This window comes from Heterocephalus glaber, unplaced genomic scaffold (genome assembly GCF_053883595.1).
Source record: "Heterocephalus glaber isolate CG9 unplaced genomic scaffold, H.glaber_assembly_v1.0 deba00001481, whole genome shotgun sequence".
Lineage (NCBI taxonomy): Eukaryota > Metazoa > Chordata > Mammalia > Rodentia > Bathyergidae > Heterocephalus > Heterocephalus glaber.
The window spans coordinates 6,033,036-6,048,999 of record NW_028258317.1 but is presented as its reverse complement, the minus strand read 5'-3'; the positions used below and the strand labels follow the sequence as shown (position 1 = coordinate 6,048,999).

The 15,964-nt window shown below is 33.9% G+C and overlaps 1 protein-coding gene across 8 annotated transcripts in view; it reads left to right on the top strand.

Annotated features, from left to right (window-relative positions):
* Window positions 1-15,964, top strand: part of Fsd1l (fibronectin type III and SPRY domain containing 1 like) — a 75,249-nt gene that overhangs the window by 27,105 nt on the left and 32,180 nt on the right. For 7 of the 8 annotated variants that reach the window (XM_013073479.3, XM_087184212.1, XM_013073482.3 and 4 more), the window contains 2 exons: window positions 4,761-4,783; window positions 10,609-10,730. In XM_013073479.3, the coding sequence (XP_012928933.1) occupies window positions 4,761-4,783; window positions 10,609-10,730 (145 nt within the window). The remainder of the gene's footprint in view (window positions 1-4,760; window positions 4,784-10,608; window positions 10,731-15,964) is intronic. The other variant, XM_087184215.1, reaches the window with a different exon arrangement.

Genomic DNA, 15,964 nt, shown 5'->3' with positions numbered 1-15,964 from the left:
TTTTCTTTCACTCTCTTTTGTTCTATCCAACTTTGTTTCTGATAAAACTTTGTCCAAACAGTTTGAAGATTGGAAATGTTCTGATAAATCACATTGTGTTTTAATATATTTTCTTAATAAGCCACTTTGCTCTTTTTGTCTTACTATTTTGATCGTGTTTTCCAGCGTTTTGTAATATGATTTAGTAGCTTAAACCATTTGGGAGTGGGGTGAAATGAATTGTCAGTCTTTCCTAGCCAGAAATACGAGTTTATTGTTCAAGAAAAATGCACAGCTGCTAACAATTATTTTCTTAGTATGTCCAAATAGTATACAAATAATAGTTTGGTTCCAAGTGAGAAACGAAATTTTCTTTCCTAGCCAGCTGCATGGTCTACAGGCCTACTTTAAACACTTCATTGCTGACAAGATAGGAGAAGTGACTTTAAAGATTAGTCTAGCAATATATTGTTAGGTATCTGGAAAAAGAAAAAATTTTAACGCATACTATTTGTGAATATCCCATGTTAAAGTGCTTAAATCAGATTAATATGAATAGTTTATTCATATTAACAAAAAATAACAGACTAAAACCCAGGCAATGAATTTTTTGTACTTCATTATCTTCATAAAGATTATTTTAAGTACTAATACAAAAATTCTCATGTTGCCATATCTACACATGAGAACTGATATGGAGCTATTTTGCCATTGTTACATAATCTGAAAGTGAAATAGCACAAATGGGAATGGATTTTAGAACATTAATTTATTTTTTTAGACATCTAGAAATTGGGTTGATACTAAAAACATGCAGAAAGTTCATCATTAAATGGGATCTAGATCATTATGTTTATCCCTGGATGGACAGGTAACCAAAACTCCACCAAATCTGCCTTCTTTGCCAACAGCTAGCCAGCAGAACACTGCTTGGATCCTTTGCCAAAGTTAAAATATTCCTGTTCTTACTCTGAGTTTAGATCTTGAATTCGCCCTGTGAAAGAGCTGGATGAGTGGAATAATTTCCAAATTCATACAATTAGGCCCATCATTATAATCCAGTTGTCAGACTAGAAAAGAGAGAATAGTTTCCTACCTATGAGTGCTCACAGTGAAATAAAAAGTGCAGGATAAGATGAAAGGGAAACAGTGTCTTCTGCATTTGATCACAGATGAAAAAATGAGTTTAGTGTATCTCCTTCTTCTGACTCACATTAACATGGAGTCGGCTTGAGCCACCAGTGGTACATGCATAACTGTCCCATCCGGTGGCCTGTACCACTGGTGGTACAAACACATCTAATCACTTATATTGGTTTTTTAAATAATAAAATTAATAAAAAGCTGCCCAATGGGAGAGCCATGCATGTATCACTGGTGGCTCAAGCCCACCTAACAGTGAGACATATGAATTACGGCCTCATCGTGAATGTGTTCACATGGCACTAGATTGTAGTTCATCCAGAATCAGACTCTCGCCACTGAGAGGAGCAATTAAAGAGAGGGTAGAACCTCACTCGGTACTTTTAAGGGAGAAGCTTTGGCAGAAGCTTCCTTTCTAGGCTGAAGACAGGAATGCTGGGAGAGGAGGAAGCTTCAACCAAAGCATGAATGTTTTAGTTTTAAATGCAAATTTAGAAACAAATTAAATATTTATTAAGCATAGATTAAAATATAATTTTTTTTGGTACTGGGGATCGAACTCAGGACCTTGTGCTTCTGAGGCAGGCACTGGAACCACTGAGCTAAAGCCCTGGCCCTTAAAATGTAATTTTAGTATTTACTTTATTTGTGGATACTTGTGTCTTACAGAAATGCAGCCTACTATTTTACAAGTGTATTTAGTCATAAATTTAGATGTGTGCAGTGTATTTCAAAATTTAAAGTTATTTAAAAAGTGTTAAATATTTTGTGACAAATACTTTTAAATGATCATGCTTTTTGAAAATGTTTCTTTTTATGAACAGATAAATATATGTATAGACAATGTAAAACTTCTAGTATATGGAATCAACTGATATGCAATTTTGATATTTTTGCCTAAAGGAAAATAGTATTTTGAGACTTTTCCCGTTTTTTTCTATAAAAAGAGAAAAATGATAATATTAAGGAGAAATACAGAAAAAATAAGATATTTAATTTTCAAAGCACTTGATAAATATGCAGAAGAAAAGTTTCTCTAACCAGTTTTTACAGGTTAAAAACCAGAGGTCAAGAAAAGATCTGGTTTAACTTGTTTATATTTAATTGGAAATTGTGACAAACTGTTTGTGATTCTTTTTACTTTGCACTCTTATTACAGTTTTACTTAAGGAACTTTAGTCTCAGGTGATAGAGTCCTGTAACATATAAAGTACTATAATTGTAAAATTTATTTTAGTAACAACTGAGAGTGAAGGAAAGATAGAATGAAAGAGAAAAAGAGAAGCCGTTTTTGATATGGATGCAGAGAACTAAAGTGTTGCCAAACAGGATTTCAGTAGAAGATCTAAATAGTGATGATGAGCGAAATAAAGTGACTAATATTTCTTGGTGCCTTTCCAGTAATACCCAGTACTGTAACCTAAAAATAAATCTAAGCATTCACTTGAAGCATCTTCATAATTCACGAAGTAGAATTATGTAGTTGCAACAACACAGTGGTAAATCCTTGAATCAGCCAGTTACTTATTAAACAATGATGTTTAATGGACAGTATTTATCAATCTTGAAATTGAAACCTAGGAGAATCAAGCTATGCAGAGCAATGTGTATGTTTTGTATAATTTTCTGCTTTGGCAAAAGAAATTCTAGAAAAAAATTAATTTTTCATTTTCAGAAATTTCTAGATACTAATTTCTTTTAGAGAAATATCTTCAGAATATAAGACTTCTGTCCTTTTGTCATTGGATAATAATTTCTCAACCTTTACTTTACATAATGTATGTACAATAAAATTTGAAACTAACATCACAGAATTTTGTTTTGCCAAGTGGATATATTATATGTAACGACATGTGACAACAGGCTTTCCTAGATTATCTGGCTTTTCATGTATTGCTTTTCTGGTGTTTCACAAACAGCATGGTATATGAAATGATAACATGCTGAGATACTCATTTCTAGTTTCTCCTTTCAAACTCATAATCAAATAAGTCACATCACTTACCAAGAAGAAATGAGGGAATAGAGATGCTAAGGGAGTAATCCTAGTGGTACTTTCTACATGTATAAAGAAGTATCAGGTACAGAGAAGAATCTCTTCTTTCTCTCTCTTAACACATTGCAATCTTTGTTTTATAATTCCAGCTATAATGACAGTAGTTTTAAAATTTATATAGTCAACTTTCTTACCATTTGTATTATCCCTGGTTCCAAACTTATTTCATTACTTAAGGCACATACAGGTGCCACAGAATTGGGGTTTTTGCTATAGAATGTGGAACTTGGAAAGGATTTTTAGAAATGTTAACTAACATAATAGAAGAATAAAATTATTAGTATATACAAGGTCACAGAGTTGATTGGCGATAATGCTGGGATGGTATAATATGCTGATCTCTTAAATCTCAATTCTTTTGTGTATAATGGTACTTAGACCAAAATATTTCAGGGTGGGTATAAAAATGACCCAATAGTGTGTAGAAACAGTTTTAGAACTGAAGGAGAGAGAAGCTATGTTATATACATCTAGTTAACATCCAATTAAATTTAATAATTATTAAGTATAAATATGTACCAAGTGTTATGCTAGGCCCTAGGGATAGAGTGTTCAGTAAAACAGCCATGTTCTACATCAGATGTATTGTTAAATATGTTGATTAGTGTGGGAGGAAAGTTTTAGTTGAATATATTACAAAAAAATGTAAGGGGCAGCCTTTTTTTGGTTGTGTTTTCATTGGGTTTTTTTTGTTTTGTTTTGTTTTTTGTTACCGGGGATCAAACTCAGGACTTTGCACTTGCGAGGCAGGCATAGTGCCACTGATCTAAATCCCTGCCCGTTTTCATTGTTTTGTTTGACTGTACAGCATCAAGTAGTTTTTATCCTTTTCTTAAATTTGCACTTGCATTTGAGGGGGGCGGGGAATAGAAAGGAGAGAGGGGAGGACAGACATATCTTATGTATAATAGGTTTAAGTTGGCAGCTCTGTGAAATCACTGTAGAGACAGTTGCCACTGCTACAAGTACTGTATTTCTCTGGTCTCTCCTCTGAATTTCTGCCATTACAACCTCATTTGTCAGTGTAAAAAAATTGTAAACCTGCAGTTTTACATGTTAGCAGGCAAGCTCTCAGAATATAAAATCCCTAGCTAGGTAAGGCATATGGAAAAAATACTTGGAACAACCACTGTAAAGTAGTGAAAGAAATCTCTGAAGAAAAATTAAAACAGATTTGACATGTACAAGACACCATCAACATACATATATACATAGAAATTTATGTTCCATTAAACAGATTGATTGTTCTAGTTGAAGAATGTTAGACTGAATGAAAGTGGAGGTATGTTTTGATAATCCTAAGGTAAGAAAAAGCATTTATTATCACCTGGAATTAGTTTGAAATGTTAAATTTTTCTTCTTTTAAAAGATGATTTATATGTGGCCTGAATTTCCGTAGTTCTAACATCACATTATGCAAGCTCATGTGAACTATACACATTTCCTGTAATTTATGTTTTGGTGAATATGAACTAATCTTTTGCAGGGTTTATATTCTAACTTTTCTTGCATGTCACTGCCATTGAAACTTGCATGAAAAGCACTAACTACCTTCTTTCTCTTCTCCCTGATTTTCTCCAAGGCTTCCAGACAGATCAAGGATAGGTATGGTATAAAACCTACATTTTTATTTAAGTATCAGCATTGAAGTCAGAAATGAAATTCAGAAAGTTTTTTTTTTTAATTAAAATCTTTGTTGGTTAAAACAGAAACACCCAAATGGCCAAGAACAAAATAAACTGTCTGTTGTTTATCTTCTTGGAATAATCAATTTGAAAGATTTAAAAAAAAAAATAAAAACATGGTTTAAGAATACAGTTCTGGACAATTATGTACTTGAAGAGAATTTCATTTCTGGTTTAAAAATATAGTTTTAGCTTTGTTAGAACAGTTTTTAATTAGTTACACTAACAGAGAGGGAGCTATTTTGAATACTTTCAAAATACATATTTCTGGAGTGTATTTTTTGTTGTCCTTAAATATAAATGTAAGTAGGTCTTATTTTTGGAGAAACCGCAGTTTTTAAGTAGTCCTAAAGAGCTAAAGCTCTCCCTTTTCGCTGCCCTTCTGTTTAACACCTTTGTATTCTCATTTATCCTATTCCTGGTGCCATGCCTTTCTATTTCTAATGCCACAACTATTTAGTTTATATTCTGTGGGAAGAAAAAGTTTCAAGAAAATTATTAAAGATTTTATCTTAGAGGGTGTTTCTCATTGGTAGATTCAGGAATAAAAAGGGAGTTTAGGACTAGCTGGAATGAATATATCAGAGTGCTGAAGCAGCTGCTGGCAATTTTGGATTGTGTCAACATGGAAGGAACAATTTTGATCTAATGACAAGTCACTGACCATTACCTGTAGTGAAATTGTAACTTAAAAGTTCTTTCAACTGAGGATTTTGAGATTTTCTGAGACACAGCTCGTCAAACACTGCTCTAGGGATTAAATTATTCTTCATCAGATAATTCATGAAAATATTCATTATAGATTCTGTGAAAACCAGTGTTGTGTCTATTGCTAATTTTGGCAGAAAATGTCAATTCTGTATTTCTCTCGTATTTTTTTTAATTAGAAGCTAGATTTACACAGTAGTCAAAGTATTCTTTGCACAAATACTAATTTTACACTTTTGTGTGTTTTATGTAAGGCAATAAAGTTGTGGATTGTTCTTACAAGTTCTGGAATGTAGAAAGATGATTATTATGAGAAGTTTTTTGTTTGTTTGTTTGTTTTTAATAGACAAATTCTTCCTATATTGCCCAGGCTGGCCCCAAACTCCTGGGCTCAAGCTATTCACCTGCTCAGCTCCCAGCTAACTGGAACTACAGGAATATGTCATTGTGCCCAGTGTGATTATGAGAGTTTGAGGATTAAAAATACTGGCTATATGAGGAATGATTGCTAGACAAAACAGGTTTTGAGTAAGAGAGATTTGAGTTGTGTCTGCTGGAATTTGCTATGAACAATCCATCTTCCACCTTGGCTAAATTATTCTTCCTATTTAGCTGCTATTCTCTTATGTCCTACTCTGATTCCAAATCTTTTGGATTAGAAATTACTTTCTAATCAGGTTTTAGGCTATCCAGAGGTCTTGTGAGAGACCTTGTAAAATCCTCTTTCCTTCATTAAAGAATCTGTATGATGGTGTTGTGCTTTCCAAAATCCAGTCTTTACTCCCGACCTCTTTATCTGTGTCCAGATTGGTTTGTCAGAATTTAATTTTATGACCAGATTTCATGGCTTACTCTTCATTGAAGCTTGACTTTACCATGTCTTCTAAGCCAGCCTCTTGCCTTGATTTCATCAGTATCTAGGTGATCCTCAGGATTCCTTATTTCTGCCAGAGCCATATTTCATTTTTTTGTTTTGCTCATGGCCTATCCTGAATCGTGTTGTTCCTTTTTTCCTTTTTCTTATTTTTCCTTTTCTTTTTTTTTTGGGTACTGGGGATCGAACTCGGGTCCTTGCACTTGCACAGCAGGTGGCGAAACCACTGAGCTAAATCCCCAGCCCCAGTTTCTAGATTTTGGTTTAATTTTTTAAATGTGATTTTTTAGTTTCTTATTGTTCAGGTTTTCCTGATGCTGTTTCTGCTCCACCAGGAAGTGTGTTTCTAGAATTCTATTATTGCCTTTTATGAAAATAATTTTTATATAGTCATAATAAAATAATTATTTTCACCAAGCCAGAAAAGGATTACCCTTTTATGTAAGGGCAGAAATTGACTTTAAAGGAGAATATATAACATCTGAGCAGGAAATCAAATAAAAAATGAAAGTATCTCTGAGAACTGAGTATTTACCATTTACTATGATAGAACTTCGGCAGAGGAACAGCAAGAGTGAGAAGGAAAACTAACGGGAGAAATGGGAAGAAAAAAGCACATCTCCAGAGCTTTACAAATCAGTGGTGTATATTTCTGGGTACTTAGTAGTACTGGAGGAAGATTAGTGTAAGTAGATAATGGGAATTACTGGTTCTTGGAAGAAAAGGGTCATGAGGGAGAGAATCAAATTAGGTAGTTTGAGGAATTAAATGTATTCATGTTTTGTTACTATCTCTTTGCACAAAGTAGGAGTAAAGGATCCTTGAACTCAGCCGGTAGTATTAGAAATAAACTAGGAAAGTCTGGGTGAATTAAAATGTGACTAACCATGTGAATCTGTTAGAGGCTGATATATGAATTTCATATTTTTAGTCAGTGATTTGAGACAGATTTGTCTAAATATATTGAGTTTTAAATGAAAGTTCTATTTTTAAAAAAGATGATAGCATCGTTGCCTACCTCAGTAGATTAATATAAACTTGTATGCTTTCACTGACTAGAAATTAATCATATTTTTTAGACTTTGTTAAACTTCCCTAATACTCTTCTGGGGGACTTTTTTTTTGCTTTGTGTTCATATTGATTAAATGAAGTTTTCTAGATTTTGTGGGTTTTTATATTTTTAAATTTCTAAAGTAGTTCCAAATATTTTCCCTCAGCATTTCTCATTAAACAGTTAAATATTTATCAGGTTTAAAAGAAATAAAGTAGGTTCAAACTCATTCACTGATTCAGTGAGCATTTAAGTATTTCTCTGAATATAACTTTTTAAGAAATCTTCAAATTAAAAGATACTTGAGGCGATAAAGAATTACATATGGGGCCAGGAATTTAGCTCAGTGCTTCCACTGACTGCCTTGCAAGTGCAAAGTCCCGAGTTCGATCCCCAGTACAAAAAAAAAAAACAAAACCAACAAAAAACTATATATGTAAGACTTATTACCCCTTGTTCATAACTTCTGTTTGGTATAAATAAAATATTATTATTTGAAACAAACAATTTAATGTAATGTGTGTAATATTCAGCCAGCTTTTTACTCGGCATATAGTAAACAGTGTGAGTTCCCTTTCCTATAAATTGTATTTCAGTATAGCACTTTCTTCTTGATAAAGTACTATTTACTCTTTTTTTTTTTTTTTTTTTGGTACAGGAGATCAAACTCAGGACCTTGCACTTTTGAGGCAGGCGGCAGAACCACTGGACTAAATCCCTGGTCCTATTTACTCGTTGTTATTATTAAATAAAGTCATTACTTTCTTAGTTTTAAAACAAAGTAAAATAATTTTTTTATACAGCAAATTTGACATCTTTCATCCTCTTGATCTCTTGGTCAGGTTTGGGAGATCCAGTTATCTAGGATTGATACTGCCTTTGTCACTCCAGAGCTCCTATTTACTTTCTCTCTGAAATTGTAAACTAGGAAGACGTCATTCATTAATTTTTTTTTCATTAAGTTTATCGGTACATTTTAGGTATACAACATGATGACATTAATCATTGAGAATTTGTACCTTTACATGATGTATCTTGGTTCTTATTTTTTCCCCATTCCCCTGCCCTGCCTTCAACGTCTCCACCCCTCCCTATTTACAAAGACTTTGTTTCCATTTTTTCCTTTTCTCATATTTTTTCCTTTACCTTCTTTCCTTTCCCCCACTCCTCCCACTTCCTCTTCCCCTTTAGACCTTTTCTTCCAGATTCACATTATCTGTTATACATTTTGGGTTTTTTTGGTACTGGGCATCGAACTCAGGACCTTGCACTTGCAAAGCAGGCAGCGGAACCACTGAGCTAAATCCCTGGCCCCTATTTGTTATGCATTTTGATTCTTATTTACACTTTCAGTTTCTCACACCAGAGAAACTATTCAGTATTTACACATGTGTATCCTATTTATTTCACTTAAGAGTATGACCTTGATTTGCATCCATTTAGCTGTAAATGACTCTAGTTTCTCATTCTTTATGGCTGAGTAGTACTCCATTTTATTTTTTTAAAAACTACATCTTCTTTGTTCAGTCTCCAGTTGATGGGCAATTGGGCTGTTTGCAAGTTTTAGCTATTACAAACTGTGCCACTATAAACATGGGTGCGCATATATTGCTGTGGTATAGTTTCTTAATTTTTTTGGGTACATGACCAGCAGGGGAATAGCTGGATCAAATCGGACCTCTAATCCTAGTTTTTTGAGGTATCTCCATTTTGATTGCCACACTGGTTGCACCAGTCTGCACTCCCACCAGCAATGGAGAAGGGTTCCTTTCTTCCCACACCCCTGCCAGCATTTGTTATTAGTTGATTTCTTGATAGCAGCCATTCTTTCTGGGGTGAGGTGGAATCTCAGTGTTGTTTTCATCTGCATCTCTTGAATGACCAGTGATGTTGAACATTTTTTCTTATGTTTATTTGCTGCGTTTACTTCTTTGTCTGAGAAATGTCTGTTCATTTCAGATACCCGTTTTTGAATTGTGTCTTTAAATTTGGGGGGGTCTGATTTTTTTAAGTTCTTTATACTAGATAGTAGTCCTTTGTTTGAAGAATAGCTAGTAAAAATTTTTCCCACATTGTAGGTTATCTCTTAGCTCTGTTGGTGGTTTCTCTTGCAGTGCAGAAGCTTTTTAATAGGATGAGATCTCAGTTGTTGATTCTTTGTGCTAGTTCTCATGCTACTGAGGTTTTGTTCATAAAGTCTTTTCCTATGCCAATGAGGAAGACAACATTCATGAATAGTACTTCTGTATCATTCTTTGACCAAAGATAATAAGGGACTTTCTTTATGATACTTGTGGAAATTTACTGTAATAGGAAAAATTGAAATTTTAGATAAAATTATAAATATATGGAATAAGAGTTTCTTTTGGTCTCAGTTGGTTCTAATTTTGGTTTTAATTTGGAACAGTCTCCCCACATTTTTTGGTAAAGTAAGATTGGGTTTGGTTTCATTTTTGTTTTGTTTTCCACCTCACATCCATCTAATAAAAATGTATTGAACTATTTCCATGACATGTAATTAATTTCACAGGCCTATTTCTCATAGTGTACCTCAATGTATCTTATAATAGTCCAGAGTGACATGTGCTAATATGGTACTCACTGATCATGATTTCACTTCTCTCCTTTTTCATCCATGGCCTCCATCTTTAGCTGTTATTAGCTCCTTCTGCCTCTGTTCTTGTTTGAGGTACATGGGGTAGCTGTGACTACTAGGGAGAATGTTTGAATTAGGTTGTACCTACGGTTCCTTATTTGGTGTGTGGAAAGGAATGAGGCTGGCATCAGGAAGTCAGTGAGATTGAGTGTACAGAGGTTCAGATGAATATTGGGTTTAGTAAAGATTATTATATTAAACATTTATCTCTTGTGATTTTGCATATATATTCAATTTTATAAAACTGACCATAGTTGTTAAAAGTTATCTTAAATGTCTTAAAAGCATTTAAGGTTTTTATTCAGTTTTCAAGACAAAGGAAATTTTTGTTTACCTTTGTTATAGTCTCTGAAATCATTAGTGTGAAATAATTTTTTCTTTCCATTTTATAAATTTAATACAATAGGATGTTTCTTATTTTTCTATTGTGAACAGTATGTTTGTGTTTTCCATAGAGTCACAATGGCTTCAGCCTTTCGCCTTTCTTTGAAACCAAAGGTCAGTGACAACATGACTCATTTGATGGTGGATTTCTCTCAGGAAAGACAGATGCTACAAGCTTTAAAGTTTTTGCCAGGTAAATTCATGTATTATATGTATAGTTTTAAATAAAAACCTGCAAGGTTTTTGTGTAATGAGCTTCAGTATGTAAATATTAAAAAAGATATTGTGTGATCTTTTTTCTTCATTCAACTAAGGAGTGGTTAAATTTTCTAGTTTTTATTTTTAGATAACTATTTTACTAGTCATAAAAATTGCATTTTAAGAATTCCTTTTTCAGAGTACTGTAGTTTTCATTATACAGTTCTTTCACTTCTTTAGCTGGGTTAATTTCTAAATATTAATATTCCTCAATGCTGTCATGAGTGGTATTTTCCTAATTTCTGTTTTGGTGAGTTCATTATTGGTGTACAGGAACACCATTGATTTTTGTGTGTTAATTTCGTATCCTGCTACATTGTTGAATTACAATATTCTATAATTCTTTTCGTAGAATTTTTTTGGTTCTAAGAGGATCATGTCAAGTATAAATAATGATAATTTGATCTCTTTCTTATGCATTTCCCTTTTATTTCTTTTTCTTGACTGATTGTTCTGGCTAATGTTTCAAGTACTATATTGAAGAAGAGTGGTGGTAGTGGACATCCTTGTCTTGTTATGGATTTTATAGGGAAAGCTTTCAGATCTCTCCTATTTAATATGATATTGGGAGTAGGTTTGTCATTAGTGGCTTTGATCAGATTGAGGTAAGATCTTTCTGCACTTTCTTCACTGTTTATATAATGAATGGGTGTTGAATTTTGTCGAAGGCTTTTTCTGTGTCTACTGGGATGATCATGTAATTTTTCTCCTTCTGTTTATGTAATGTATTACATTTCTTGATTTGCATATATTGAGCCATCCTTGCATCCCTAGGATGAAGCCTACTTGGTCATAAGGTATAATCTGATGATTTGTATATCTGGAAATCTATTTCTTCTGACTTCTCCAATTTATTGGCATACAGGTTTGCAAAATACTTATTAAATTTTTTCTTGATTTTGACAGTATCCATTCTGATTTCACCGTTTTCATTTCTAATTGCATTGATTTGGTTCTTTTCTCTCCTTTTTTGGTGAGATTGGCTAAAGGATTTGGATGTTTTGTTTATTCTTTTGAAGAACCAACTCATAAATTCATTGATACTTTGTATTGTTTTTATAGTCTCAGTTTCATTGATTTTTTTGCTCAGATCTTTATTTTCTTTCTAGTACTAAGTTTGGGTTTGGATTATTCTTGTTTTTCTAGGACATTTAGGTATATTGTTAAGTTATTTTAGCTCACTCTGTTTAAATTGGACATTCACAGTTATAAACTTCCCTCTTACACCTGCTTCCATGTGTTCCATAAGTTCTGGTGTGTTGTATGTACTGGCATAGTTTTGTTGTAGAAACCCACTTCTTCCTTAATTTCTTCTGTGATCTATTGATTATTCAAGAGTGTAGTGTTTAATTTCCTTGCATTTGCATTATTTCTTTTTTGCCATTGCTTTCTAGATTTGTTGAGCTATATAACTTGATAATATGCATGGCATAATTTTAGTTATTTTGCATTTACTTAAGCTTGCCTATTGGCCAGTATGTGGTCTGTTTGGTTAAAGTTCCATGTGCTGCAGCTGTTGTTGGGTGAACACTCCAGTATAAGTGCATTTGTTCAAAAGTCTCTTCATCTCTAATACTTTTTCAATGATTTTTTTGGGGGGGTACCAGGGATCAAACTCAGGACCTTGCGCTTGCAAGGCAGGTGGTGGAACCACCAAGCTAAATCCCCAGCCCCAGTGATTTTTTTTTGTCTAGTTGATCTATTTGTGATAGTGGGGTATTGTGGTCCTCCACTATAATTGTGTTTATGTTTATCTGATCTTTTATGTCTAGTAGCACTTGTTTTATGAAGTTGGTTTCATGGTTGTTTGATGTATATGTTAATAATTGCTATATCTTCCTGTTGAATTAGTCCCTTAATCAATATGTAGTGACCTTCTTGGCCTCTTAATAATTTTTGGCTTGAAGCCTACTTTGTTCGAATATAGAATAGCTACATCTGCTTTTTTTGGGGATTCCTGTTGCATGGAATATAGTTTTCCATACTTTGATTTTTTAAAAAGTTATGAATTTCTTCTTTTGTTAAATGTGTGTCTTGTATGCAACATACTGTTGGATTTTGTTTCTTAATCCATTCTGCCAATCTGTATCTTTTGATTGGGATATTGAGCCTGCCACATTGAGATTTACTACTGATAGGTATTGACTTATTCCTATCATTGCCTTATTTTCGTGTTGCTGATTCCCTATTTTCCCCTTCTACTTAACTGCTCACCTTACCTGGTGTATTCATTTAGATCTTTTGTCATTGTTAGGTTCATTGTCTGTTTCGACAATATCCTTCAGAAATTTTTATAGTGCTGCTTTGGTGGTCATCAATTCCTTTAGGTGCTCTTTATCATGAAAATATCTTATTTCTCCATCAGTTTTGAAAGATAGTTTTGCAGGATATATCAGCCTGGATTGGAAATTGTTTAGGGCTTGAAACACTTCATTTCAAGCTTTCCTGACCTTTAAGTTTTATGTTGAGAGGTCTGCTGTAATTCTAATGGGCCTACATTTATAAGTGATTTATTACTTTTCTCTAAGCACATTTAAGATTCTGTTCTTGTTTTGTACTTACAGGAGTCCAAGAGTCCAGACACATTTTAACTGTGATGTGTTGTGGAGAGCTTCTTTTCTGATTGTGGCTATTTGGGCTTCTGTATGCCTCACTTACTTGTTTATTAATCTTTCTGCTTATTTGAAAGTTTTCTGCTATTATTTCAGTTGACAGGTTTTTTTTATGCCATTTGTGCTGTCTTCTGATTTTTTTACTTAACTCCAGTTAATTTTAGATTGGTCATCTTTGTATCATTTAGGAGCTGTTGGGTTTATTTTTCATATTATGTTGTTATTTTAAGATGTCTCTCATTAATCTGTCATTAATTAGTCACAGACAACATCTCTGTCTTCCAGTTTTGAAACTCAGTCCCCATATTGGTCATTCCTGCTGCCCATACTTTTGCATTTTAAATCTCCTAAATTTTTATTTGGAACCTTTGTATGGACTTTGATTATTTTCTCTGGTAGTCATGCATGTATTGCATTGTTTCATCTAGTTCGGCTAGCTTTTTATTAGTGTGTTATTAGTGTCTGTAGATTCAGTAATCATTTTGTTTATTCATTAATCTGTAGATTCATTAATCATTTTGTTTATTTTGCTCAATATCTGTTTGTTTATATCTTCTATGAGCTTGCCAAATGCCATATTGATCTATTTTGTTATCACCCCAATATCATTTTACATAACTTGGGTGTGTGGCTTTTGGTTTCCTCCCCTACGATGACCCATGAATCAACTTTGAGGAAGTCATGAGTTTTTGAGTGTATTTTGTCTTCTCATGTTGGTATTTTTTGTTTGGTTTTGTGTTGAGGCTTGCTGGTTGATTTTAGTGGAAAGCTTTCTTTCTAGTATGGAGACCTCTTTACTTAATGTCTACTTTTCAGTATTATCCTTTGGGCTTGGCTTACTATTGACCTTTGCCTCCCTCCCAGGATCCAGCCACCTCTATTTACTTGGGATATGAGGTTGCAGCATTGTGGGAGACTGCCGTGTTGACTATGTTCAAAGCAGGCTGTAAGCTATTCAGGCTTTAAAGAGTTAACCCCACAATTGGCTTGTTTTAAGAAGTGAGTCTGTCTGAAGCCTGCATAACTCATGAGAGTACTATGACTCATGAGAGCACTGTGATTGTCGTGCAGGTTAGCACAACCTCTCTAGCAATGGCTAGAGCAGAGGCCAGAGAAACAGCTGGTGAAGCTGTGGAACTTACTACAAAATTACATGGCAGCTGAGGTCAGGGTGACTCGCATCCAAATTCCATTCTCAAAATTAAAACCTTAACTGAAAAGACAAGGTTAATTGTTAACCACAACCTATATCTGGTCTCTTCCGTTCCTAACACGGGAATTCTTTGTCTCTTCTTTTACAAGCCTTACCTACATCAACAGCTTATCCCTAGCAACCACACATAGTTCTCTCATCCAAATTTAACCAATGATTGTGTCACCAGTAAATCAGTGGTTCTGGCTGTTCAGGGTCTTTGCTGCTTGCTCATCATTGACCATCTCAATTCCCCATTTCTCTCCTTAATTCTGTGTCTAAGTCTTTCTTCTCACCTTGCATCATAGCACCAAGCAGGAGATCAGGATCCTCTACAGGGGTCTCCAATGCAGCATATTTTGCCCAGTACCTAGTTCTCCAGGAATGGGCCACAATATTGTTAATGATCAAAGATATTCAGATATTGACATCCCAAGAAAATCATTTAATACCAACAGATATGTAATAACATACATACTTGGTCTAGTAATAAAATAGTCATCAATTATAACATCAAATACAAACTGAGTACTGATAACCCTAAGGACCAATAATATACTACCATTAACCATAGAAAAATGATCTATAATTACAGTATAAATACTAAGACAAACCAAATTATTTACCTATAATAAAAATTACAGAATAGAGCAACTTTAACTCTACTAACATTAGAACAATATTCAATAATAGTAAAGTTAACTAGCTGTCTAGAAATTCATAAAGTTTAGTATTGATACTAGTGAAGGTAGAGGAGATAGGGAACCAGAGAATGAAAAAAGCTAAATTTGAGAAATTAATCAATGGGATTTGAGAAGGAGGAGAGAAAAATGAGATAGGGGATCCCATTGAGGAGTAAAAGGAAATTGATAGTGTTAGAGAACCATCGCAGGAAACAAACAAGAGAATGAAGAAAAAGATAAACAATGAGCAAAATATAGGAAATGAAAGATAAAAAGGAAAAAAGAAAAATTTTGAATGAGAAAAAGAAAAAAAGAGAAAAGAAACTAAAAGAGGCGGGAAAAGGGAGAAAAATCCCCAAACTCTTAAATAATCCAATGGAGGTAACATTAAAATAACCAAATTAAAAAAATCAAGAGAAAATGCCTTTGTTTTTGAATGAGTGGTTTCTTTTGGTAGTGTTGGGATATAGCCAGTCCCAATTTTCTTCACCTAGCTTTAGGGCCTTGGGTTTTTGAGGTTCCCTCCCTGCACTAGAGGGCCCTCTGTCTGCTCGCCCCAGACTGTGGTTTCTGTCTTTGCTGCAACTGATAGATGGGAAATGCAATTAGTCCTCTGATCTGTGCTAGTTTTGGTTCCTCCTTTCTCTCCCAGGGCATTGTCTGGTTAGTCCTCACCTCTGCT